The sequence below is a fragment of the Mercenaria mercenaria genome, chromosome 2 (assembly GCF_021730395.1).
Source record: "Mercenaria mercenaria strain notata chromosome 2, MADL_Memer_1, whole genome shotgun sequence".
Taxonomy (NCBI): domain Eukaryota; kingdom Metazoa; phylum Mollusca; class Bivalvia; order Venerida; family Veneridae; genus Mercenaria; species Mercenaria mercenaria.
Window position 1 is genome coordinate 43,536,394 of NC_069362.1, and position 25,402 is coordinate 43,561,795.

General features: G+C 34.3%; 2 protein-coding genes across 2 annotated transcripts in view; one reads left to right on the top strand and one right to left on the bottom strand.

Moving 5' to 3' along the window:
* Positions 1–12,489, bottom strand: part of LOC128555067 (von Willebrand factor A domain-containing protein 5A-like) — a 150,222-nt gene extending 137,733 nt beyond the window's left edge. The window contains exon 1 of the mRNA XM_053536424.1: positions 12,388–12,489. Within this exon, the coding sequence (XP_053392399.1) occupies positions 12,388–12,451 (64 nt within the window). The 5' untranslated portion in view covers positions 12,452–12,489. The remainder of the gene's footprint in view (positions 1–12,387) is intronic.
* Positions 12,490–17,409: 4,920 nt separating this feature from the next.
* LOC123544405 (probable E3 ubiquitin-protein ligase MID2) lies at positions 17,410–20,760 on the top strand. Its single transcript, XM_045330481.2, has 2 exons — positions 17,410–18,146; positions 18,874–20,760. Exons 1-2 carry the CDS (start codon positions 17,812–17,814, stop codon positions 19,955–19,957), a joined length of 1,419 nt encoding a protein of 472 aa, XP_045186416.2. The 5' UTR covers positions 17,410–17,811; the 3' UTR covers positions 19,958–20,760.
* Positions 20,761–25,402: the final 4,642 nt, after the last annotated feature.

Genomic DNA, 25,402 nt, shown 5'->3' on the forward strand with positions numbered 1-25,402 from the left:
TCGATTTATGAAGGAAAGATTTGTTTCTTGATTTAGTTGTTAAAGATTGGTGGTGTACGTTTCATTGTACATAATTGTTGATTTGCTCAGTGAATATTTTTGGCATTGTAGGCTTTTTTGTGAATTTGATGTTTCAATTTGTTTGGTTGTTTGAATGTGTGTGTGGATTGATGTTTTGAGTATAAGAGGTGTATAAACTGATTTTCTGCAGTTTTGTATTGTTTCGAATATATATTTTGCTCTGAGTTTTGCAGATTAATTGTTTGTCTTTGAATATTTCTTGGTTAAAGCTTGTGCTGGCCGAGCATTGGAATTACAATACTTGCGATATCTTGTTCGTCATATATACCTGCGTATATGTGATAAAGCTTGACGAAAAGCGGTGCAAATTTAGTTGTTTATGGACAGAATGTTTGTGGTGTATTTGATGTAGGTGTAAATAGTACGTCACAATGCTTGAGTATGCAATTTATATACAGTGATAACAATACAGTCAAGCTTGTGCTAGCGACCACCCGTGAATAGCAACCATCTGTCGACAACGACCGGTCTCTGGTCCCCCAGTAGAAAAATACATAAAAAGGCCGTGAATAGCGACCACCTGGCGACCGCGACCAGCGACCGGCCTGATTCATTCCCAAGGGTCATATTTGCCCCCAAATAACGACCAAGTTGGACCGTTCCGGCATAAAAATACTTAAATTCTGCCGAATTTTCACAACTTTTACCTTATAGCAAACATAATAATTATAGGTAGGGGGCCAATAGGGTCTACCATGCATCCCCCCATAGACTTTTTTTCATAGGTACCAAATTGTTCGACAGGACCAACCTTTTCGTAATAAAAAATGTTCCCATTAAAATCTCTTTCGAACTATATAAGATTTCACTGTTTCCATGGCAACCGTTCATTTTTGGAAAATACGACCATTTAGATGATAATCAGTCATATCTTGGTCAGTTTTGGTGATAAAACAATAAAAATGGTGTCAAAATGGAACTAAGACATTGGCCTTTGAAAAGCAGCATTTGCATGTTAATTAACTAATTTGCATATTCATGAATATTAATGAGAATGTTACAAAATGACAAAATTTTATTAGAAAATAATGCTTTTTAAGTTTTAGATCAATTTAAATGTACCAAACAGTTTTGATCTGTTCTGAAAGTCTCTCAGTGTTTTCTTAAATAGTATTTATAGCTGTGATGGTAACTTTTTTACTCCAAAATAGGTATGTTTAGCTAATTTGCATAATATTAACCATAACCACAACCAACATCTCAGGAAACAAGATACCACTAAGATTTAATAAAATGATATAATTAAATGTTATCTATGAAATAACAATTATGTGAGCTATATTGTTTGGAAATAAAGTTTGAACACCTTTTCGAAGAAGGAATCAGTATGTAACATACTTTACACCATTACGTTACCATTTCAATAGCCTTGTTTTGTTACATCAATTATTTAGAAAATATAGATCAGACAGCTTTGATCTGGTCTTAATGTCTCTCAGTGTTTTCTAGAATAGTATTTTATTACTGTGAGGGTAAATAATTTTTCTACATTAGGTATTTTAGCAAATTTGCTTAAATTAATCTATGCTGAAACAGACATCTCTGAAAACAAGATATAACTAAAACTGAACAACATGATGAACTAAACTGTGATCAACAAACTTGTGTTATTTGAGCTGAAACATATGAAAATATAATGTAAATACTTATTTGAAGGAGGAATCTGTTTGTAACATACTTAACACATGTACATGTAACGTTACCATTCCAGTAATCTTGTTTTATTGTACCGTTATTTTCTCAGAAAATGGTAGAGGAATATTTAGTTATCAAGTTGTTAAATACTTCTACAAAGTAGTATAGCTCCATACTTTCCAAGCAGTGAGATTTTTTCCATTACGGCGCTTTAAAGTACGTTACCACTGTACTTTGCTGTATTTAGAAATATGTATAAAGAAATCTGAACCATATATTTCAATATTATGATATCATGGATTTGTTAAAAGTTTAAAGTATTAATTCTAACATTCTTTCTTCACTTTTGTCAACAAAGAAATCATCTGAAACATTAATTACACATTCAATGTTCCTTTTTTCATTTTGAATTAATGCATCTATCAGTTTAATTATACTAATATCTGTTTCTTAAATATGTTGTTCTTTTATTTGATGGTTTCAATATTGTTGTCAATACTTACATTTTACATTGATTATATATTTTTATGTATATATTCTGTATATATTTTTAATGTATACATCCCTGCTAACATTCATACACTGACAACAGGGTTACAGTTTGGGGCTTCCTTTCATGGAAATTGTTTTAATGGAATATATATCTCGTTTTGTGTTATTGTGAAGCGCATCAATGCAGTTATTTACGTGAGAAATAAAGCATTTTGTTTTTTAGTTTCAGAAACACATGAATTGTACTGAGATATTCATGGGCTTATTGATGAACTATTCACTGTTGAAAAGCTGCACTGAACAAAAACTAAAAAACAAAATGAAATTTCAGGAACTTCAAATAATCTTTCGATTTAAACTTATAAAATTGGAAAAGGCAGTCAAGAATGTGAATGATATTAAGTCTATGAAAACCAAATTGTTAGGAAAACAATCACATAATGCTATTTAAAACTGATAGAAAGACACTGAGTGCTGTATGAACGAGTTACTGAAAACATTTTGCAATAGACTTTAAGAAGATCCTTTTGAAGCAAAGATCGCAACCAAGCAAATAAACAGCAAACTCAGTTGGATCATGGCTGTTTATGAGAGGTAATGAAGTGTGAAAAGCACCTTACACCCCCCTAGCACTGGCTTAAGAGGAATTCTATTTTAGTATGGTCCGAAATGACTAGAAAATCAAACAACACTGAAAGTGAGTACGAGGAAACTTTTTACAACCATCATATGGCACTTAAAGAGTATTTAAGGGATAGCAAATTGTTTTTAAGCTCATCCTTTTAAAACATAACAACATAATCGAGCAAAATAAATAGCTGACTTGATTTGATTCTGTCTGTTCGTTAGATGTAGTGAAATGTGAAACTGCCATCATACCCCTAGCACTAGCTTAAACAGTGTTCTGTTATAGGGAATTTTCATGGATTACTTAAAATTTGAACTTAAAATTGGATGAAATGTCTGAAAAAATATGAAATGCACAAATTATGAGGCAGTAGTGTTACAAGAATCAAATTCTGCACGTCTTGGTTAAGATGTTACTTACGATGTTTTCACTTTAATGTTACCTAATATAGCATATTTGCTCTCTTGTTGGTTATCTGTTATGAATAATATGTTGCTTTTTAGCACATCATTCATAAATTAGAAAGCAAATGACCAAAGAAGATCATAGGCTCTCAAAATCACTTTATTTTTATGAATGAAATTTGATTACACTTTGATTCTGAATTTGTATCATACTCTCGAGTTTCTTGCTACAGTTTGAACTTTTGACAAAGAGAGTTAATGCCTTTGTCATAACCTTTGGTCTGTAACTTAATTGATAATCAAACTTTTTTTTGTTACGATTGATGCATAGTTACTCTTAGTAGTGTTTCTCTTAATGTTACGGTATATCAAGGAATATTCCAACACATAATATAATTTAGTCCTTGTCTGTACAATTTAGAATACCAAAAAAAAAAAATTATTTTGTACATTCTGTCTTCTTGTAAATGTTTCAAAATGACTACAATAGTCTTCTTCATTTCATATGTATAAAGTTTTATATATTTCTTATATCTTGATTTGGTATCACTAAACAATTTTGTCCAGCTGGTTTTAGTTTTAAATCTAAAGTGTCTTTAAATACCAGCATATTTTCTTTTGTTTATTAGTTTTGGTTAAGCACCACTTTGCAAAATAATATTATGGATGCACAAATGGATATTATTGCGTGTTTTATCGAAATTCCATCTAAACGTAGAGTTACATGAAGGGTGCAATATATATTTAGGCTATTTCTGAAATAACAGAAGAAAACCTTTTAAAAACTAACAGCTAACAGTTTAAATAAATCAGTATGCGACAATTTGGGCTTCAACTTCTTTTTCAATATCTTTTTAAAAAGCAATGGTAGTGGTAACGTATTTTAAAGTGTGTTACGGAAAAAATATCACACTCTCTGACAAGTAAAGAAGTATATTGTATTATTACAGTACAAAATATGTAATATTAATCATGTTTATGGAATATTTTCTGAATAATTGAACCAATACAACAACGTTGTTGAAATGGTAAGGTAATATGTGTAATGTATGTTACATTGTTATTCTTCCTTTAATAAAATGTTAATTTTTTGTTTACAAACATTATAGACCACATAAAAATTGGTTTTACATTGATAACAATTAATTACATCATTTTATTCTGTTTTAGGGGTTTCAGAATTTTATTCGTTGTTTGTGACACTGGTTCAATTTATGCAAATTAGCTGAGCACATCCAGTTTTGAGTAAATAAATGTGCTATAAAAGTAACAAAATAATATATTACAAAACACTGAGAGACTTTTAGACCAGAACAAAGCTAATTAGTACATTTAAATTGATTTGACACTTAGAAAATGTTATTTTTTAACAAAATTTTGTTATTTTTAAAATTCTCATCAATATTCATGAATATGCAAATTAGTAAATTAAAATACGAATGCTGCTTTTCAAAGGCCAATGTCTTAGCTCCATTTTGACATCATTTGTATTGTTTTATCGCTAAAACTGACCAAGATATGACTGATTATCACCTATATGGTCGTCCTTTTCAAAATTGAATAGTTGCCATGGAAACAGTGAAATCATATATAGTTCAAAAGAGTTTTTTCATGGGAACATTTTTTATTTTGATAGAGTTGGTCCTGCCGAACAATTTGGTACCTATGAAAACAAGTCTAGGGGGGATGCATGGTAGACCTCATTGGCCCCCGTACTATTACTGCTTGATTGAAAATTTGCAAGTTTGCACCGGCCGAATTAATACATAGAATATAAAGAAAGCAAGAAGCTGTGAAAATACTTTTTATCAGCTTGATAATGGCTAACTGAGAAGTAACCCTTCCACCCGAATAAAGACCACCTGTGAACAAAGACCACTTTTACTCCCAAGAGTGGTCTTTGTTCACAGGTTTGACTGTATAAAGAAAGACTGCAAAAAATACACACACGTAATTAAATAAGGAAACAATTAAGTGCTGGTTTCAAAGGTAAGATTAGCCATAGTCAGGCGATGCAATCTACCTTCCTAATCGTTGATAACACCGCAAGGACCATCAAAATTTCCGACAGTCTACAGGAGTCAAACTTAATAGGATGTTTATCTGTGGTCAGTAGAAAAACCCTACTGTTTTGTTTTGGCCACTTGGTTGAAGGACAAAGGTCATAGTGGCCAGGAAAGGACACCACGGGGGCATACGTGTTTTACAAACACATATTGTTAAGCAGAACTCTATTACCCCCTCCCCCCATGAACGTTTAGAGGAGTCCATGATCACAAAGGACCAGAAAGAATGTAAAAACACTGAATATAAGTACGACGATACTTTTTACGGCCGCCACACTGCACTTTAAGATTGCTGTTGTGGTAGTTGATAAAATCTGTAAAGATCCTTTTGAAGCATGGAATGTAACCAAGCAATCTAGCAGTAGACTCGGTTTGATTGAAAAGTAGTGGAAAGTGAAACATCCTGATGCCCTCTTGCCACAAGTAGAATTCTATTGCCCATGAACATTTAGTGGACTCCATAATCCCAAAGGATTAGACAATGTAACAACACTGAATATCCCTTGCCGTTTAAAGGATTGAAATACTAATATTATATTTATGAGAATGTTTATGGGATACACTATGCACATTAAAATTACCGCCACTCTCAGTAATACATTCTTTATTTTCAAAGGGCAATAACTGCGGTTATGAAGTTGAACTATCAAATTATTACTTTTCCTTATTTGATGAATTTGTTATCCTACAAGAAAAAAAAACTAGTATACACACATAGTTTAATTACTATGGTACAGTTTTATTACACATTTGTTTCAATAATAAAACAATTTCAAAAAAAAAAATCTGAGAACCTAAAATAAACCTTAATTAATTACACTGATACAGAAAGACAACCTACAGAAATACTTTAAACAATTCGATATTTTATGTTAACAAGAGCATCATGATGGCCCTATATCGAGTTTAGTTGCTTGCTTGAACAGATTTCTTTGCTAAAGCATCGAAAACTAAAATCTAGGTGAGTAGGTCATGGTAGTGATTATTCCATGTAACCACTGAAATATGTTGAACAAGAGCTGTCTCCATAGGATGACACATGCCCCCGATGGCACTTTGAATGAATAGTTATGGCCGATGTTAGAGTTTAGGACCTTTGACCTACGGACCTGGGTCTTGCGCGCGACACGTCGTCTTACTGTGCCACACATTCATGCGTAGTTATTTTAAAATCCATGCATGAATGACAAAGATATGGACCGGACACGCCCATCAATGCACTATCATGAAATATGACCTTTAACGTCTAAGTGTGACCTTGACCTTTGAGCTACAGACCTGGGTCTTGCGCGCGACACGTCGTCTTACTGTAGTACACATTCATGCCCAATAATTTTAAAATCCATGCATGACTGACAAAGATATGGACCGGACACGCCCATCAATGCACTATCATGAAAAATGACCTTTAACGTCTAAGTGTGACCTTGGCCTTTGAGCTACGGGCCTGAGTCTTGCGCGCGACACGTCGTCTTACTGTGGTACACATTCATGCCAAGTTATTTGAAAATCCATCCATGGATGACAAAGATATGGACCGGACACGCCCATCAATGCACTATCATGAAAAATGACCTTTAACGTCTAAGTGTGACCTTGACCTTTGAGCTACGGACCTGGGTCTTGCGCGCGACACGTTGTCTTACTGTGGTACACATTCATGCCAAGTTATTTGAAAATCCATCCATGGATGACAAAGATATGGACCGGACACGAAAATTGCGGACAGACCGACAGACTGTTCAAAAACTATATGCCTCCCTTCGGGGGCATAAAAATTATACTGGTGCTCCAAAGCCTTAGCTGTAACTTCAAAAAATGAAAGAAGGCTAGTAGGTCAGGGTTAAGAATATTAAAGATTAGTATGGAGATCTGTATCAAAAGGTATACACGTGGTCCAAATTTCTATGATTACCTTCAAGAACAAGAAGTAGGTCATAGGTAAAGATTAAGACTACTCACTATGAGTATAAACATCTGTACCAAACATTATACACTTTGTCCACATTCCTGTGCTGTTACTTCAAATACAAGAAAGTAGGTCAGTAGGTCAAAATTAGGACTATTTAAGATGTGTATAGAAATCGTTCTCTAAAACTACATATGTGGTCAAGATTTCTTTGCTGTAACTTCAAAAACGAAAAAGTAGGTCAGTAGGTCACGATTAAGGCTTTTGAAATCTTTATCAAATATTATACATATGGTCCATTTTTTGTCACTACTTCAAAAACAAATAAGTCTATGTAAAACAATAGACAACCTGGGTGTGGCCTATATTAACCCCAGGATCATGATTTAAACAATTGTGGAAGAAAACCACTAGAGCATGCCACATACCAAATATCTAAGTTCTAGGTCTTATGGTTTCAGAGAAGAATATATATCAGCCAATGTACAAAATCTTGACCCCGGGGCGCAGTCAAGTTTGACCCCAGGGTCATGATTTGCTAAAACTAGATAGTTGACCACTAGAAATTACTAAAAAACAAATATCTAAGATCTGGGTCTTGTGGTTCTGGACAAGAAAATGTTTAAATATTATTCCTATATAAGTTAATGTAAAACAAGAGACCCCCGTGAGTGGCAAATATTAACTCCGGGGTCATGATTTGAAAAATCTTGAGAACCACTAGAGCATACCACATACTTAATATGTAAGCTCTTGGCCTAACGGTTTAAGACAAGAATTTGTTAAAGGTTTTTCCCTATTTTAAGTATATTTAAACCATGTGCTCCCAGGGCAGGGTCAGTTTTAACCTCAGAGAGATAATTTGAACAATCTTGGTAAAGGTCTACTACACGATGCTAGATACCGAATATCAAAGCCTTAGGCCATGTGGTTTTGTGTAAGAAAATTTAAAAAGTTTTCCTTAAATAATTCTATATAAACAATGTGACCCCAGAGCGTGGCCATATTTGATCCTAGGGGATGATTTGAACAATCATGGTAGGTAGATGACTATTAGATGATGCTACATACAAAATATCAAAGCCCTAGGCCCTGTGGTTTTGGACAGGAAGATTTTTTTCAATTTTTTTCCTATATAAGTCTATATAAACCATGTGATATCCAGGGCGGTGCCGTATTTAACCTTAGAGATGTATTTTGAACAATCTTTGTAGAGGACCACTAGATGATGCTACATACCAAATATCAAAGCCCTGTGACCTGTGGTTTTGGACACGAATATTTTTAAAATTGTTTCCTTTCAATTGCCAATGGCAACCAGAGTTCTGTACGGAATTCAATTCTTAAACAATTTTTAAAGAAGACTATCCAAGGAATATCCCTCTGAAGTTTTATCAAAATTGGCCTTGTAATTTAGGATGAAATGTTGTTTAAAAGAAAGTGTGGAAGAATAGACGGAGGGACGGCGGACGGACAAACGGACGCCGGACGGTGAGCGGTAACAATAGCTCACCCAAGCACTTTGTGATCAGGTGAGCAAAAAGCTGAAATTGACCTATATATAGTTTATTGTTATATTCACTGTCTTTTAGTATTTACCATAAACCGAAAGGCGCACTGATAAGTGTAAAACTTCAATTAATCGTTCCAACTACTTTTACAACTGACTTTTAGCAAAATGATGTGAGTAACCGTATACTTTTTATCTTTGTATGGATTCAAATTACAGGAAGACGCGTTCATAGCACTAAAACCTTGTTTCGACATTCAAAAGTATATTTATACTATAACATCATAATGTTTGCATAAACATCTTATTTCTGTCTTTTTATATGTGTTAAAAGTGATTCAATGTGTCTTTCGGCATCACGCTACATAACATATTTCCGAAAGACACTTTTATAAGCATTAGAACCATGTAAATGATATACCAAAACAAACTCGATATCATCCATATAGATACCTAAAGACATCTTTGACTAACATAATTAATTATTTTACCTTTAATTTCGGTGAAATGTATATCCATGATTAATTTCATGTAACAATCGAACATATCTGTAACTATTTTAAAGTGGCTGCACGGTGTCCTTCGATATCGTGCTACTTGTGTATAAGCATTAAAACCTTTTTGACCAATCCAATAACAATGTAGGCATCATGATAATAGTAAATATGTAATGTGATGTATCAGAACACCTTAACTTATGCAAAAACATCTTATTTCATTCTTTTTATGTGTTTTATAGTGTATTTTTATGTCTTTCGGTATCTTCCGGCGTCTTCCTGTTTTCCAGTTTAACAGCGATTTCTGTTACTCAATGTTATTTACTGAAGAAGGAAAAGGGAATTCAACTATTTATTAGCACAGTCCAAGTAAAAAAGTTACTAAACAAAAGCATACCTTTTTTTATATTTCAATCCTTCATAAAAACCATATTTTGATGAAAGATTCCGTTTTGGCGTACAAAAAGTTAATTACTATCAATAAGTTATACAAATTAAGCAGTAATATTTTAAACGACAATTAATTGATAATTGAGCCGCGCCTCGAGAAAACCAACATAGTGCTTTTGCGACCAGCATGGATCTAGACCAGCCTGCGCATCCGCGCAGTCTGGTCAGAATCCATACTGTTTGCTAACGGTTTCTCCAATTGCAATATGACTTGAAAGCGAACAACATGGATCCTGACCAGACTGCGTGGATGCGCAGGCTGGTCTGGATCCATGCTGGGCGCAAATACACTAAGTTGGTTTTTTTCATGGCGCAGCTCAATTGATAAATTACAAAACAACGTTATTTTCCCTAGATGTAATAGTTTTGGTTACATATTTTGATAGCTCTAATTTGGCTAGCATGCAATAATGATATATTCAGTGATAACATCACGTGTAACACTGTAGGTGTCATATTGCATTTTTAAACAGTAGTTACATAGAAAAAAATGTCACTGAATATTATAAATACAGCTGGCATACTACTGTGATCTTAGTCCTGCTGTAGGCCTTACAAATTTTCTGATAATATGCGAGGGAAAAAGTCCCTGATCCCTTATCCAATGTTCACACATAATATACTTTCTACTCGGGTATTCCTAATCAGTATCAGTCTTAAAGGCACTGACCTCCAGATTTAGCTAAAAAAATAATCTTTCTTTCAAATTAAAGTTTGGTCATATTATGAACATCAAAATAATTATGAATTTTTGTTTCTAAAATATTTTAGAAATTCCAAATCAAGAAAAAAAGATGACCGTTTCGGGAATCGAACCCCGGTCCGCTGCGGCAATAAAGACATTTTTCCGTCGTCGTAACTAATAGAGCTATAGCTGAAGTAGTGAATGATGACACCAAAATATAGATATTTATAATCGAGACAGTTTTCCTTGAGTAAAAGCGTGACAAACGCTTTTCGATTTTCATCGTAAAAAGTAGTAAAAACAGCAAATTCTCGTGTTTCCGTTACATAAAGTCTGTCAGTAATTACGTTTTAAAGCTTCTTAAGAAATATAGCATTTATTTCAAGATATCTAAAAGTAGTATTTTTGTTGTCAGACGATCTTGAGGCATATGCCGCTTTAAATGTGGTTCACTCTAAACATTTTATAGCTGATAACAACAAATACTCTAACAAAAATACAAAAATGTTATGTTTGTAAACTATAAACATCTGTGCATATTGATCAATCGTAGGTTATAGCATTTACCTATATTTTCAAGCTATAAACACGGTATAAGTATGTCGCATTTTGACTTAAGATGCTAAGTTTTCCTAGAAAATACGGAGCTATTCTCTTTAAGAGACGCTTACTTTATTGTCCGGTAATGTACCCAGATAAATAGCACATGAACATGGTGTATATTATATACCTATCACTCTATAGATATATAAATATTTAACATTATTCTTGTTATAAAAATGTTGTTTTCATTAAACAAAAGTCATTAAACATGTGGTATTCCGAATCACCACACTTTATCTGGTCTATTTTTTAACAAAAGTGTGTTTATTTATAACATATTGCCTCATTTCTCTTTCATAACGCTTAGATATTTACCAGTGTCACCCCATCCATTTATTTGAAAATGTCTTGAACTCATGTAAATAGTTAGTCTAGACCATTTATATGCTACTATATGTGTTATGCTGAACGGTGATATTGCTTCAATGTTGAAATTGTAACAATAAATATATACCGCGTTCATTATGGTCTTATTATTTAATTTAAACTTATTATTTTGTGTTAACTGAACAGATATAAAGTTGTCATAGCATTCTGAATCCTATTTCACCAAACTAGTATCACTAAGTATAGACTTATACAGGTACAAATGATAAGTGGCAGCAGTGATTCGGAATACCTCTGAAATGACTCGAAATGAATGATGTCATGGAGGTCGGAAAAAATCTACATAGTAAGCTATATATTTCATAATTCAGATAATGTCTTTTTATTGGCAATTTAATTAATTATTCATGAATATGTATAAACGATATTGTACATGTTGAAGCATAAGTCTAATTTAATTTTGATGAAAACTGATTCGGAATACCCGAGTATACTGTACAGACTATTTTGATAAAGGGTGTTGATTTAATTCGTGTTGATGGAATCAACTTTGACACCAAAGAACATAAACTAACCAGGTATTTAGAAATATTTTATAATGCAAGGCTACAACATGGAACAAGAACAGTGAGTTTGAATGGAGAAACTCAAACATTTCATTTAAATGTAAAAGAGCTCTGACTTATCGAATGATGCGAACACACTTTGCCGTGACCGTGCCATATATACACGGATCTACTTATACCGACGGTATTTGTTGAATATTACGTATCACGTTTTAGTAGATAAATTACAGTCTCCTATCTGTAAATACCACTTTCAGTATCCATACCCGACCGGACCTCTATGGCCCGACTCATTAAAAAATATAAGCTCTTCTTCAAAAGAGGCAAAATTATGCTGATTTTCGGACAAATTCTGAATATGTTATTTATAAACCTTATTATCATGTATCTGCATTTTCAAATAAATTATCAATTATAATTACGAACGAAAAAAACAACTATGTATGAAATTTTAGGTACGAATATCATTCTAAAAATGATTTATTTCAAGTCTTACAACTGTTGACAGCAATAAACTCTATTAGAAAAAAGTACCTGGATTTCCATTTTCTGTTTTCAAACCCAGTGGTTTACGTTTATCCTCCTTTTTCTCCGCCATAACTTATTATTTTGAACTCAACAAAGTAAACAACTTTCGTACCCGGAAGATTAAATTCGATTGGTTCTAGATAACGCACAACTCGTTCATTTCTTTTTAATAGATATTTTGTACTGATTACGACTGGTGCTAATCGATTACACAATCTGAGACATAGTTTGGTAAAATCCTACCAACGTTTTATTTTGTGCCGAATTGTCCGAAAATATGAGTTTGTGATGTTTCTGCTGTATTTTAGGAAGTTGTATGTTTTTTTTTAAAGTTTAAACACCTAGCCTCTCAAAATACATTGGTAACTTTTTTATCACCATTATTTTCGCGGTCATCTTGATTTCAAAATGGCCGCCTCAAATTATGCTATTTTCCATTTTCTTACCAATAAAATTTTTCTAAATAAGCACTAGTGTAAATGGATCATTTAATTCAGTCTTATGGTTTTAAGATGGAGTTATTTGTGTTTAAAGATCGCTAGTAATTTTATAAATTTATTATAATTTGCAATATCTTCAAAAAAACTGATATGACATGAACAAAATACATTTCTTTATACAAAATATGTCTAAATCAACCAAACTGTATGTATTTTATGTTAATCTTTACACTTTAAAGCATATCGATAAAATTATAAAGACAAAGTACTTTGAGGTAAAAAGCTAGGTATCTAGGTATCCTATGTTACTGAAATCATTCAATTATCAGCAAAGCATTTGCATTTATAACATTCAGTAAGTGAAGGTCTACTTTGTGCTTTATTATCAGTATATATCTATTTGGTTTAAAAGGGAGATAATTACATAAAGTGAGAGATATATCTAGATATTTTAGAATGAACATTCACACTCTACCTATTTTTCTTCATTTTGGAGCAAAATAAATCAGCTGCAGTTATGATATACAATTATTGCTTTATTCTAAAATTTTTAACTTAATTAAAATAATAGGAAATATTCGGAATTAATTTTAAGAGACATTGTTATTATTATTATCAAATGTTCATTTTGTGGTGTTATACTTGTACTAAATGGTGGAAATCTCAGAGCAATTCATGACTGATTAGCTAAAAGCCCTTCCTTTACCATTCAAAGCTGGACGTTGACTTTCAATCACTTTGTCATCACCTATTTGGGGTTGAAACCTTCAAGTGACGTACAATTCTCTCTGACGAGTTAGCAATACGACTGGTTTACAGAAAATATTTGGTTCTACTCAGGCATCTGCCCATGCCTATGATGGTGGGCGCCTGGGCCATCCTTTACCATTCAAAGCTAAAAAAAACTGCAATATTCCTAAATTGGTTTAGTGGGACATAAAACGAGACAAAACTTTATGGCCCAGTTCTTGAAGGTAATCTTTTGTACATATATGTTTTAAGTTTTACATCACATGAACACAGTGCAGGATATATGGCAATTTTCTATCTGTAATTGTTAAGGAAGACTCGTGCCATTCCGGGCATTATTTCGGGCATAGGTGGGCACCTGGTAGAACCGCTGGCCTTCCACAAGCAGGCTGGATGGCTCACGTGATGAGCAAAGCAGGGCTTGAACCCTTAGATACTATGGTAATTCATTTGATACGAACATCCTTCACCACTTAGCTATGAGGGTACCTTGTTAACTGTACTAGATGACCAGTTAGAGATTGTAAAAAATAAAACATTACTGAATAGAACTTTTACATTTCTGTGCAATGTAATGTGTCATTCAATGAGTTTATCATGAAAAATGTGTAAAATAAGTTTTCACAAAAGTAGAGAGATATTTCCCTTGCTATTCTTGCAGTAATGTTTCCAGTTTTTAATACATGTAGTAAATTATCTACACATAACTGGGTATTTAATTGTCAATCACATCCTTTTAAAAGGTAGAAAAAGTTCAACGTTAAATGGACCAAGATGTATACATTATGATTACAAAAGATGACCAATGGCCTTGAATTTGAGAGAATAAAGTGAAGTACCAATGTAAATCTCGGTAATGAGGAGTCAGAGTCATTTTAACTAGAAATGACAATATTTATACATACCAGCATGTGTAGTAAAACCTTTTCTAATCTCAGGAAATTCATACAAATTAAATGTGGTTACTTACTATTTCTTGATACACAAGAGGTCAAGGAAGTAAAGTCACTTCCGTTTTGTTCTGTGACATTTTATTTTGTATATTCAACTCTAGACCCATCAGTTAGTAGAAAAAATCAAGAAACTGGTAAATTCAATATAGAAAGGAAGTAGATTTGAAGATTAATTCTCCTACAAGCTTTCTAAGGTCTAACAATGTAACTGCCATATGTATGGCTGGCAAGCTATTAAGATGTCTTTGTTTATTTCTTTAAGAGGTCACAGCTCATAAACATTTTCGTCTTTTCGTCAAAAAATGTTATAATAAGACCTTGGTCAAGAGTTATTCAGTCGGTGATTGTGATACCTAAGTTCCCTTTTTGTAACTGTTAATACTCAGTTGTCTGAAGATATCGGATTAAAAGTGATTGAAATCATCAAATCACGAAAGAACATGTATCAAATGTTTCTGTGTGTAAAACATATAACATTTGCATGTATTTCTTCACAGTTTGACTGATACCTTCTGAAGCACAACGGATTTCTAATTCATATAGATATCTGAAACTATAATAGATACAGTAAGTGTGCGAGGGAAAATGAAGGGTAAAATTCTTCATATTTCATACAGATATGCTTATTTATATCCAACACTTTACACAAACACGCTGGTAAGACGGGCGGACCAGTGGAGAGACATGTGTAGGTTACTAACCGAGTAGGAGGTGTTCATGAAATGAAAATACCCGCGCTCGTGCGAATCGTGACACTCACATAAAGCCATCACAAATACTCCGCAATTATTGGCGCGGCGAATCATGTTCTCAATGTCAATGTTTGCAAGGTATTTTTTATTTATTAGGAAAAGAACATTTTGGGACAGTTTTCGATGAAAAATACATTGTTAGAACATTAAATATGCAACATAAAGGTCAATATTGGTAAAAGTTTGATTTCTTAAATTCTCACACCACGATGTGGGTTAGTCGCTGTGAACTTCATCTGTAAATAATTGAATCAGCTTAAACATTTTAAAAACCATTTTATATAGTATGAAACGGTGTGTGCATGATGTTAAAATCACCATGTTCTTTGGTGTTAATAAATATGTACGAGCTCCTTAGATGATAAAATGTTCTTCATTATTTTCTTTCTTTCCTTTCTTTATCAGACTCTCAAGAGAAGTAACACACTTATCCTGCCTTGTGATGTTAAGCCTTCTGTTATCCCTCTTGTCTGTACAGGAGTGTTTTGCTTTTGTCTTCATATTTTTATAAGGGTAATAAAATTTGATAACATTGATTTATAATGTGTAAAGATTGCTCCGTATTGATAATGTTTTACAAACAGACAGGATTTTAGGTATTTAAATTTTCTGTTAACAATTCAATTGAATAGAATGAATGCACATACTGATAAGAATTAAGATATGTCATATACATGTACAGTTTGTCTTTTAAACCAGAATTGTGATAAAAAAAAATAATGCATACAGGTATATATATTATATATAACTTATTTTAGATAGGTATTTAAGGTATTAAAGCACTAATAGTAATGTTTACAAAATGGCCTTTGCTTGGTATATTCTGAAAGGTAACCGTGTTTTGCACTATTTTGCAATTTTTAAACAACTTTTACCGTGCCGTTTTTTATAAATTTTTTATAACGTATGGTATCTCCTCAAGCTCAAGCACAGACAAATTTCAAAGTGATAGCCACTATTCAAAATGTTTGCAGGGAACTCATTTTACCACTAATTTTAATAAAAGAAACATAAAACTATTGGTAAACAATTATAAAACACAAAATAAAAATGTCAATATCATTATTTCTATGGTGCCTCAAGTAAACGGATTTAATGAGACAGAATTCATACTTCAACATTGAAAAAATAAGGTCGAATGCTGTGTTTTTGTTTTGAATTTTGCTTACGCCATTTAAAAATAACCTTAGGGCAGACGTAAAACCTACCTAAATTTCTTCCACAATATATAATCTAAGAGTGAAAGCAAAACTTTCACCGTGTGTAACTCAATATTTTTAAAGATGTGTAACTCTATCCTTTCTGTTTAAGTAGTAAATTCACTTTGAACACCAAGAAATCGCTTATAAGATTGATATTTTTTCATTTTTGTACAAGAAATCAATAATAAGTCTTGAAAGAGGTAAAAACTTACTAGAAAAAAAGGAAAATAAGGGGGAAAAAATTTGGTCCCAGTAGGCCTTGAACCTACGCCCCACTAAGAATTGTTGTCAAAGTAGTTTATGGTAGGAATTGGATACTCTTCAAAAAGGAGGTTCTCTATTAGTGATCTAATACCTTAGAAATTATGTGATTTTGGTGTTAGATATACTATTGAATGCATATACTGGTACATGTCTTCAAACAATTATTGTGATAAAAAAGCATATATTATAGAAACTGATGGAGCTGGACACCAGGACCAGTGTACAACAACAAAGGCCACACAGTATGTAATAATCTATGCGAAAATATTTTGTTAAAAATCTGCCCATGTATCATCGACATCATCATTCAGGAGCAGATATTCCTATTCAAATCAAAGCTAAAACCATGGCATACTCAGCTCGCCTTGTTTGTTATTATCTATACCTCAGGGATTCAATATACAAGTACTAAATATATATATCACGCCAAAAAGTGCATGTTCCAACCCAACATCCTGGATCCGCCCCTGGCTATCCTATCCTAAAACAGATTTTTGATTATGCATTATGCATTAGGTTTAATTTTCCGTAATGGTACGTTTAAGATCAATACTTGACGTAAATTAAAGTAATTTAGTGTATGGTATATTATTCTCTTGCGCGATCACTCACGCATCAGCGCGTATATACGGGCTACTGCGTATGGGATACCGTTGGCGACTGAAAACAAACAAAGAAGGAAGTTAAAATGGGGATTTGTAGTTGTACATATATTAATCAGTTTTTTCAAAGTTTAAAAAAATACTTAATTGTTATTTCACTTTATAAAGTGTAATTGCTCAGGGATACTAAATTTCATAACAGCTTTTAACTTTTTAACTTAATATACGCTTATATCACATACATTGATATTAAAACAGATTTAATATCTAAACAGACGGATAGTTACTAATAAACTTAGATAATGTGGCAGTTGACCTAAATACAATCGACACTGTTTATTTTCCAATACAGGTAAATCCAATATTTGTTTTACAATGGATCTATGACGGATTATCATTGAATACCCCTGGACTTATTGGACTCAACTGCCACATTATCAAAGCTTATTAGTACGACGGTTTTCAAGATGGCTACGGGTGGTAGCTTTTCTAGAACATTAGAGGGCGGACATGAGCCTTTTTATGACTTTCCATGTTCGCTTTGTGAAAAGGAAGGAAAGCACTTAGAGGCTGTCAGATATTGCGAGGAATGTTTCGTCTACATGTGTGAGTCTTGTGTCAGGAATCACAACAGATTTCCGCACCAGTTACTGGACCAAAGGGCGTTTGTGAAAGTGGCGCAGTCTAAACTTGTTTCATTTCCAACGAAGCGATGTTTGAAACATCCGGGTGAAGTCGTTAACATATACTGCGGGAACCATGATGTCGTCTGCTGTAGCTCGTGCAAGGTTCTGGAGCACAGGTATGTTTCCAGTCTAGATTAGTTTTTAGTTAAGTATGAAGGATCCAATGAAAGACGCACCCGTCACGCGCTTCCTTCTGAAATCTGGCGGGCATACATATCTGTATCTAAACCGAGATAGCAATCATTCAACAAAAGAAAATTTTCAGCTCGCTTCGCTCGTAAAAATGATATTTATAGTATTCATAACTGATGGAGTGGCGGGACGGGATGACAGTCGAATCTCAAAGCTATCATTATAACTGGATTGCTTCTGATTAATTTACAAAATTATGAGATGACACTGTAACAAATAATTGTACGCCATGTTACATTAACATTTGAAGTATATATTTATTTTGAATGTTGTTCTCAAGAGGCATGTCCCAGGAACTAAAATGTGGCAACTCCTCTATACCAAACACCTAGATCCGCAACTGTATGCAACAATGAAACCCAATAGATAAATATTATTTTCAGCGAACTGTCTTACATTAAAAATGTATTTTAGTGTTAATACTTCAAATGCAGTTGCGACTCAACAATATTTCGTTTTATAATTAAACCAAAAAGAAAATGCAGTAGAATAAATTGTTTTTAATGTGTTTTTTTTTTAAACTGAAGGTTCAGTTCAATTTATTTGAATAATTATGAAATAAAGGCATTCTAGTAATCAATTTTAATTCGGCTTAACAACAACACTTACCTCTGAATATTGGGTGTTATCAATACATCATTTAAATTGCAGCAACTGTGCTAACACCAAGCATTTGATAGACGCGGCTAAGGGTATACAAAAAAGCGACGAGTACCAAACTATCAAACAAGAAACACGGGCCCTCCTGAACGACGCCGTTAGAGTTCTTGCAGACCGGAAAGCTGATATTTCTCGTATTGAAAATGAAAGAAAAGATGTCATGAAAATTATTGCTAATTTTAGAAAGAAAGTCAATAAGTACTTTGATGATCTGGAGGAAAACGCTCTCGATGCCTTACATGATAAAGCGGAAATTATCGTAAGCAGTTGCGAACAAGATACAAAAGATCTTACCGTCATGAAATCAACAGCTGAGAACATGCTGAAGCAGCTAGAGTCATTCAAGGGAGAAAATGAGTGCGATCTCTTTGTACAAGTCAAAACCGACAAGATATTCTTAAGTAATGCTATGCAGGAAGTTCTTAACATCTCGAAGAAGGTACAGAAAGATGCTATTAACTTTAGAATAGACCTGAAAATCGAGCCATACCTTAGTTCACTTGAAATGTTGGGCAGCTTTACTGAGATCCCTATGAACGCAAGTAACCATTCACCAGTAGCCAAAGACAGGCATGAGCGCCAGTCACGTGCATCGACGTCATCCTCACAGACGTCTCCGGATAATCGTGCTCCGCTTCCTATATACATGTACAAAACACAGCTGTATGGTAAATTTGGTGTAAAGGAGAAATCTGATTCTAAAGCGTGTGATATATCAAACATCTGTCAGTTACCAGACGGAACTATCCTTATTGCTGATAATATCAACAGTAAGCTGAAGAGACTAGATCAGTCATATAAACTTCTCGATTCTCTACAACTATCCGTCCCTCCACATAGTATATGTAACGTTGGTTCTGATGAGGTTGCTGTGTCTCTGTTTGATGCTAAGAAAGTTCAGTACATATCTGTAAAAAAGAAACTGACATCGAAGAGATCATTCAGTACAGGTAACTACTGTAGAGAATTGGTTTATGTTGATGATAAACTGTATGTCTGTTGTGGTGATATATATGATTCATCTTCCGGTTGTATAGAAGTGTATAACAACACTCGTCAGTACATCATTCTATAAGTGGATTATCTTCCGTTCCAGCTTACATCACAGTCACAGATGATGGTCAGCATCTTCTTGTTACCAGCTATCGCAGTGATAACATTACTATGTTGGATCTGACTGGTAATGTAGTCAACACGTTCAGCAACAGGAACTTGAAACAACCTCTAGGCATATGTACTGATGGTAAAGGTCAGATATTTATCTGTGGGTTATACAGTAACACAGTTGTTCAGTTAGAACCCAAACAGCAGAAGATAGACGTGATCCTGGGAGAGAAAGATGGTATCAAGAATCCTTGGGCAATTTACTATGACAGAAAGCAGTCGAGAGTATTGATCTCCTGTTATCAATCAAATCAACTGTTAGTTTTCAATTGGAAAAGGGTGTAAGGAATCAGAAGAAGAACTCTGACAAAATCGACATTAATATCATTATACCGTTTCAATGTACATGTATTTTGAGTTTTGTATATCATTATTATCAAATATCCATTATTTTCAAAGTGAAGTATTATCACGTTGTTTTGCTGACATCAGGTGGTATATTGAACTGAATGTAACATGCTTTCCTTAAAGTTTGATTTGATTTTTCAATGCAAACGTGCACAGACGTTCACTTGCCTTACATTGAGAAAATGTAGATAAAGCCTGGATTCGCTGGACGGAAATGAACATGAATCAAACAGTGAAGATACAATTGAAAATTGGTATCTCAAACCAGCTTGTGAAACTTGGTATCTTCAAACCAGCCTGTGTCGTTATGGTGATTGAATAAATGCCCATGTATTTACCTTAGTGGACATAAAATTTTATGAATTGGTTTTGTTTTACATATAATCATTGTTTGACTATGAAAATATGAAAAAAATGTAAATAATTAAGTTGACATACAATGTATAAATCAAATAAATATTGCTGTAATAATATTTTATTCAAGAACAGGAATTAAAAAAAAAACGTACTAAACTGAAATGAATCAGTTTGTGTTCAGTCTCCATATGAATTCTTGATATAAACATTGCAGTTTGTTTTCAGTCTCCATATGAATCCTTGATATAAACATTGCAGTTTGTGTTCAGTCTCCATATGAATTCTTGATATAAACATTGCAGTTTGTGTTCAGTCTCCATATGAATCCTTGATATAAACATTGCAGTTTGTGTTCAGTCTCCATATGAATCATTGATATAAACATTGCAGTTTGTGTTCAGTCTCCATATGAATTCTTGATATAAACATTGCAGTTTGTCCTTTTTGCCCAGATTTCAAACGAATTTGTGGTTTGCCGTAATTACCGTAATTTTATGACAATTAATGGACATTAGTTAATCAAAAGCTGTTTATTGAGAAAACGTGCAAATTGATATGATCAGTGGCAATTCCTCACCTAACTACATGTATGGTCTAAGAAACGTCCCTAAAGAAACCACTGCATGGCTGTCTTATCTGCTGAAATAAGATTGACCAGGTACATGATTTTATATTTTATTTATTCACTAGTTGAAAGATTTCAACAATGATGCACATTTGCTTTCTAGTCTGTCTGAGAACAGAATGTTAAGCCAAATGCATAAAAATACATGAATCCAAATAGTTTTTGATTTGTTTTATTCTTTTTGAACATAGCGCTGTTTTTAAAAGTAATCTTAACATCATTAATTTATCTGAAGGCAGCACAGAGTTACTTAAATTATAGCTGTAAAAATAAATAAAAAAAAATTACGGATAAAAAACAACTTTGAATGCAACGTATAAAGTTTTATGGCACATCCTACTTCATTTAATTTGTAAAAACTCGGAACGATCGAATGGCCTGCTTTGCTTGACCTCCACCTTTGGTATTCATATAATCCCTATCTTCGTATGGTAAATGTGCTTGTTTTTAATAAGCATTTCTATAATGAATTTATCCGTCTTTCATTTTGGACTTACCCCTTAACTATTAAAAGGGTGCTTTCCCAAAAGATAATGACTAAATAGCAAACAGTGCAGATCTTGATCAGACTGCATAAATATATGGAGGCTGATCATGATCTACACTGGTCGCAAAGGCAGAATCAATCGTTTTCAGCATGTTTAGGGTTAAAGGCACTGACCCCCCAATTATACAACAAAAAATAGTGTCTTTTTTTAAGATATCAGGGAATTATCGTTGTATATTTTTTCAGAATAAATTGAAACCCAGTCATTGACAGTTCATCAATTATTGAAACAATCATAAGAATAAATTGTTTTTATTGATTTTTTTCATTCAGCGTTTGAAATGAGGTATCTTAATCATTTAACGGGTTCGATTCATGACTCGGGCTTGTCTTTTTTCTTTTCTTGACTTGGCATCTATAAGTTCTGAAGGTCAGTGCCGATATTTAAGAAATTTCTGCCTGTATTTCCATCAAGTCTTCGATTATTACCCCTTTTGGATGTAGATGTGTGTATTTGCACGCTTTATCGCTTAAATCGCAATACCCTGACAAATGGTGTTCCAGTAGGGCTGTCACATTGTCCGTGATTTTGACCCTAGCAGCAGTAAGAGTAATTACTAAGGTAGTTGTGTCACATTGTCCGTGATTCCGACCCTAGCAGCGGTAAGCGTAATTACTGAGGTAGTTGTGTCACATTGTCCGTGATTCCGACCCTAGCAGCGGTAAGCGTAATTACTGAGGTAGTTGTGTCACATTGTCCGTGATTCCGACCCTAGCAGCGGTAAGCGTAATTACTGAGGTAGTTGTGTCACATTGTCCGTGATTCCGACCCTAGCAGCGGTAAGCGTAATTACTGAGGTAGTTGTGTCACATTGTCCGTGATTCCGACCCTAACAGCGGTAAGAGTAATTACTGAGGTAGTTGTGTCACATTGTCCGTGATTCCGACCCTAGCAGCGGTAAGAGTAATTACTAAGGTAGTTGTGTCACATTGTCCGTGATTTCGACCCTAGCAGCGGTAAGAGTAATTACTAAGGTAGCTGTGTCACATTGTCCGTGATTTCGACCCTAGCAGCGGTAAGAGTAATTACTAAGGTAGCTGTGTCACATTGTCCGTGATTTCGACCCTAGCAGCGGTAAGAGTAATTACTAAGGTAGCTGTGTCACATTGCCCGTGATTTCGACCCTAGCAGCGGTAAGAGTAATTACTAAGGTAGCTGTGTCACATTGTCCGTGATTTCGACCCTAGCAGCGGTAAGAGTAATTATTAGGGTAGTTGTGTCACAATGTCCGTGATTTCGACCCTAGCAGCGGTAAGAATAATTACTAAGATAGCTGTGTCACATTGCCCTTGATTTCGACCCTAACAGCGGTAAGAGTAATTATAATGGTAGTTTTGTCACATTGTACGTGATTTCGACCCTAGCAGGGTAAGAGTAATTACAAAGGTAGTTGTGTCACATTGTCCGTGATTTCGACCCTAGCAGCGGTAAGAGTAATTACAAAGGTAATTGTGTCACATTGTCCGTGATTTCGACCCTTGCAGCGGTAAGAGTAATTACTGAGGTAGTTGTGTCACACTGTACGTGACATCGTCCCTAGCAGGGTAAGAGTAATTACTAAGGTAGTTGTGTCACATTGTCCGTGATTTCGACACTAGCAGCGGTAAGAGTAATTACTAAGGTAATTGTGTCACATTGTCCGTGATTTCGATCCTCACATTGTCCGTGATTTCGACCCTAGCAGCGGTAAGAGTCATTACTAAGGTAGCTGTGTCACATTGTCCGCGATTTCGACCCTAGCAACGGTAAGAGTAATTATTAGGGTTGTTGTGTCACATTGTCCGTGATTTCGACCCTAGCAGCGGTAAGAGTAATTACTAAGGTAGTTGTGTCACATTGTCCGTGATTTCGACCCTAGCAGCGGTAAGAGTAATTACTAAGGTAGTTGTGTCACATTGTCCGTGATTTCGACCCTAGCAGCGGTAAGAGTAATTACTAAGGTAGTTGTGTCACATTGTCCGTGATTTCGACCTAGCAGCGGTAAGAGTCATTACTAAGGTAGTTGTGTCACATTGTCCGTGATTTCGACCCTAGCAGCGGTAAGAGTAATTACTAAGGTAGTTGTGTTACATTGTCCGTGATTTCGACCCTAGCAGCGGTAAGAGTCATTACTAAGGTAGTTGTGTCACATTGTCCGTGAATTCGACCTAGCAGCGGTAAGAGTCATTACTGAGATAGTTGTGTCACATTGTCCGTGATTTCGACCCTAGCAGCGGTAAGAGTAATTACTAAGGTAGTTGTGTCACATTGTCCATGATTTCGACCCTTGCAGCGGTAGGAGTAATTAATAAGGTAGTTGTGGAATTTCGGATCGAAAATTTTTGTACAATGCAGAATTTGATAAGACTTTTCAAACAATAGTAAAAAAAAATTAGTAAAATAAATTGAAATCGTCGATTACTTGATATTTTGGCTGACTAAATTGAAAAATCGACCTCACGCAATTGTTTTAATGTTTGTTTGTTTGTTTGTTTGTTTTGGGTTTAACACCGTTTTTCAACTGTATTTCAGTCATGTAAAGGCGGGCAGTTAACTTAACCAGTATTCCTGGATTTTGTACCAGTACAAACCGCAAGTAACTACCAACTTCTCCACATGAATCAGAGGTGAACGACTAATTCTTAAGATGGGAGTCTATATACGGAAAAAATCATAACTTTCATAACATTTTCGCGAATAGAAAATTTTCAACAACGTAGATTTTAATGAAATTTCTCACACAGAAACACATGGCCTATAATAGGGTGAAATAAAATACTTTTTTACCTATTTTATTTCGATGTAGTCGTTTTACGACAAGTAATGGAGGTAATTCAGAAAAATAAACCCTCTTTGTTGGCATTTTAGATTGCTAAAATTCATCAACGGCGACCCGTATGGGCGACGCCTCTAAAAGGTTGTCATTGATTTTAGCTGGACTGTTATACCGTTTTCAGGGCCCTAGATTATAAAGCTGGGTTTTGTGAACAGTCTAGAAACTGCACTGTTTGATCGGTTGATTCCAAGCACAGTTAAAAATCACAGCTCTTAAAAGGAGTCATTCGTGTCGCGCTGATTCATACATATGCCTGCAAAGAATAATTGGATCCTATTGGATGTACCTATGTTTAGCTTAGGTTTTATAGTGTACGTTCAGTAAGTATGTACAGTCAGTTCGGGAGAATTAATGCCGACCATGTCCCTATATATGCCATAGCAGCATTATCAAAACATTGCGGAATGATACCAAATTTAATGGCTACGTTTTACTTGGAATTTATCATAGACTCCCTATGTTAAATCTCAATCAAAGCGTTAAATTTATATAATATGAGCCGTGCCATGAGAAAACCAACATAGTGGCTTTGCGACCAGCATGGATTCAGACCAGCCTGCGCATCCGCCATGCTGTTCGCTTTTAAAGCCTATTGGAATTAAAGAAACTGTTATCAAACAGCATGGAGCCTGACAAGACTGCGCGGATGCGCAGGCTGGTCTG

What these genes read in the sequence shown, in the direction of transcription:
- LOC123544405 (XM_045330481.2), top strand. Translation starts at nt 17,812, where the DNA reads ATGGCTACGGGTGGTAGCTTTTCTAGAACATTAGAGGGCGGACATGAG. An exon ending in TGCAAGGTTCTGGAGCACAG is followed by an intron (nt 18,147 to 18,873) that starts GTATGTTTCCAG and finishes TTTAAATTGCAG; the next exon opens with CAACTGTGCTAACACCAAGC.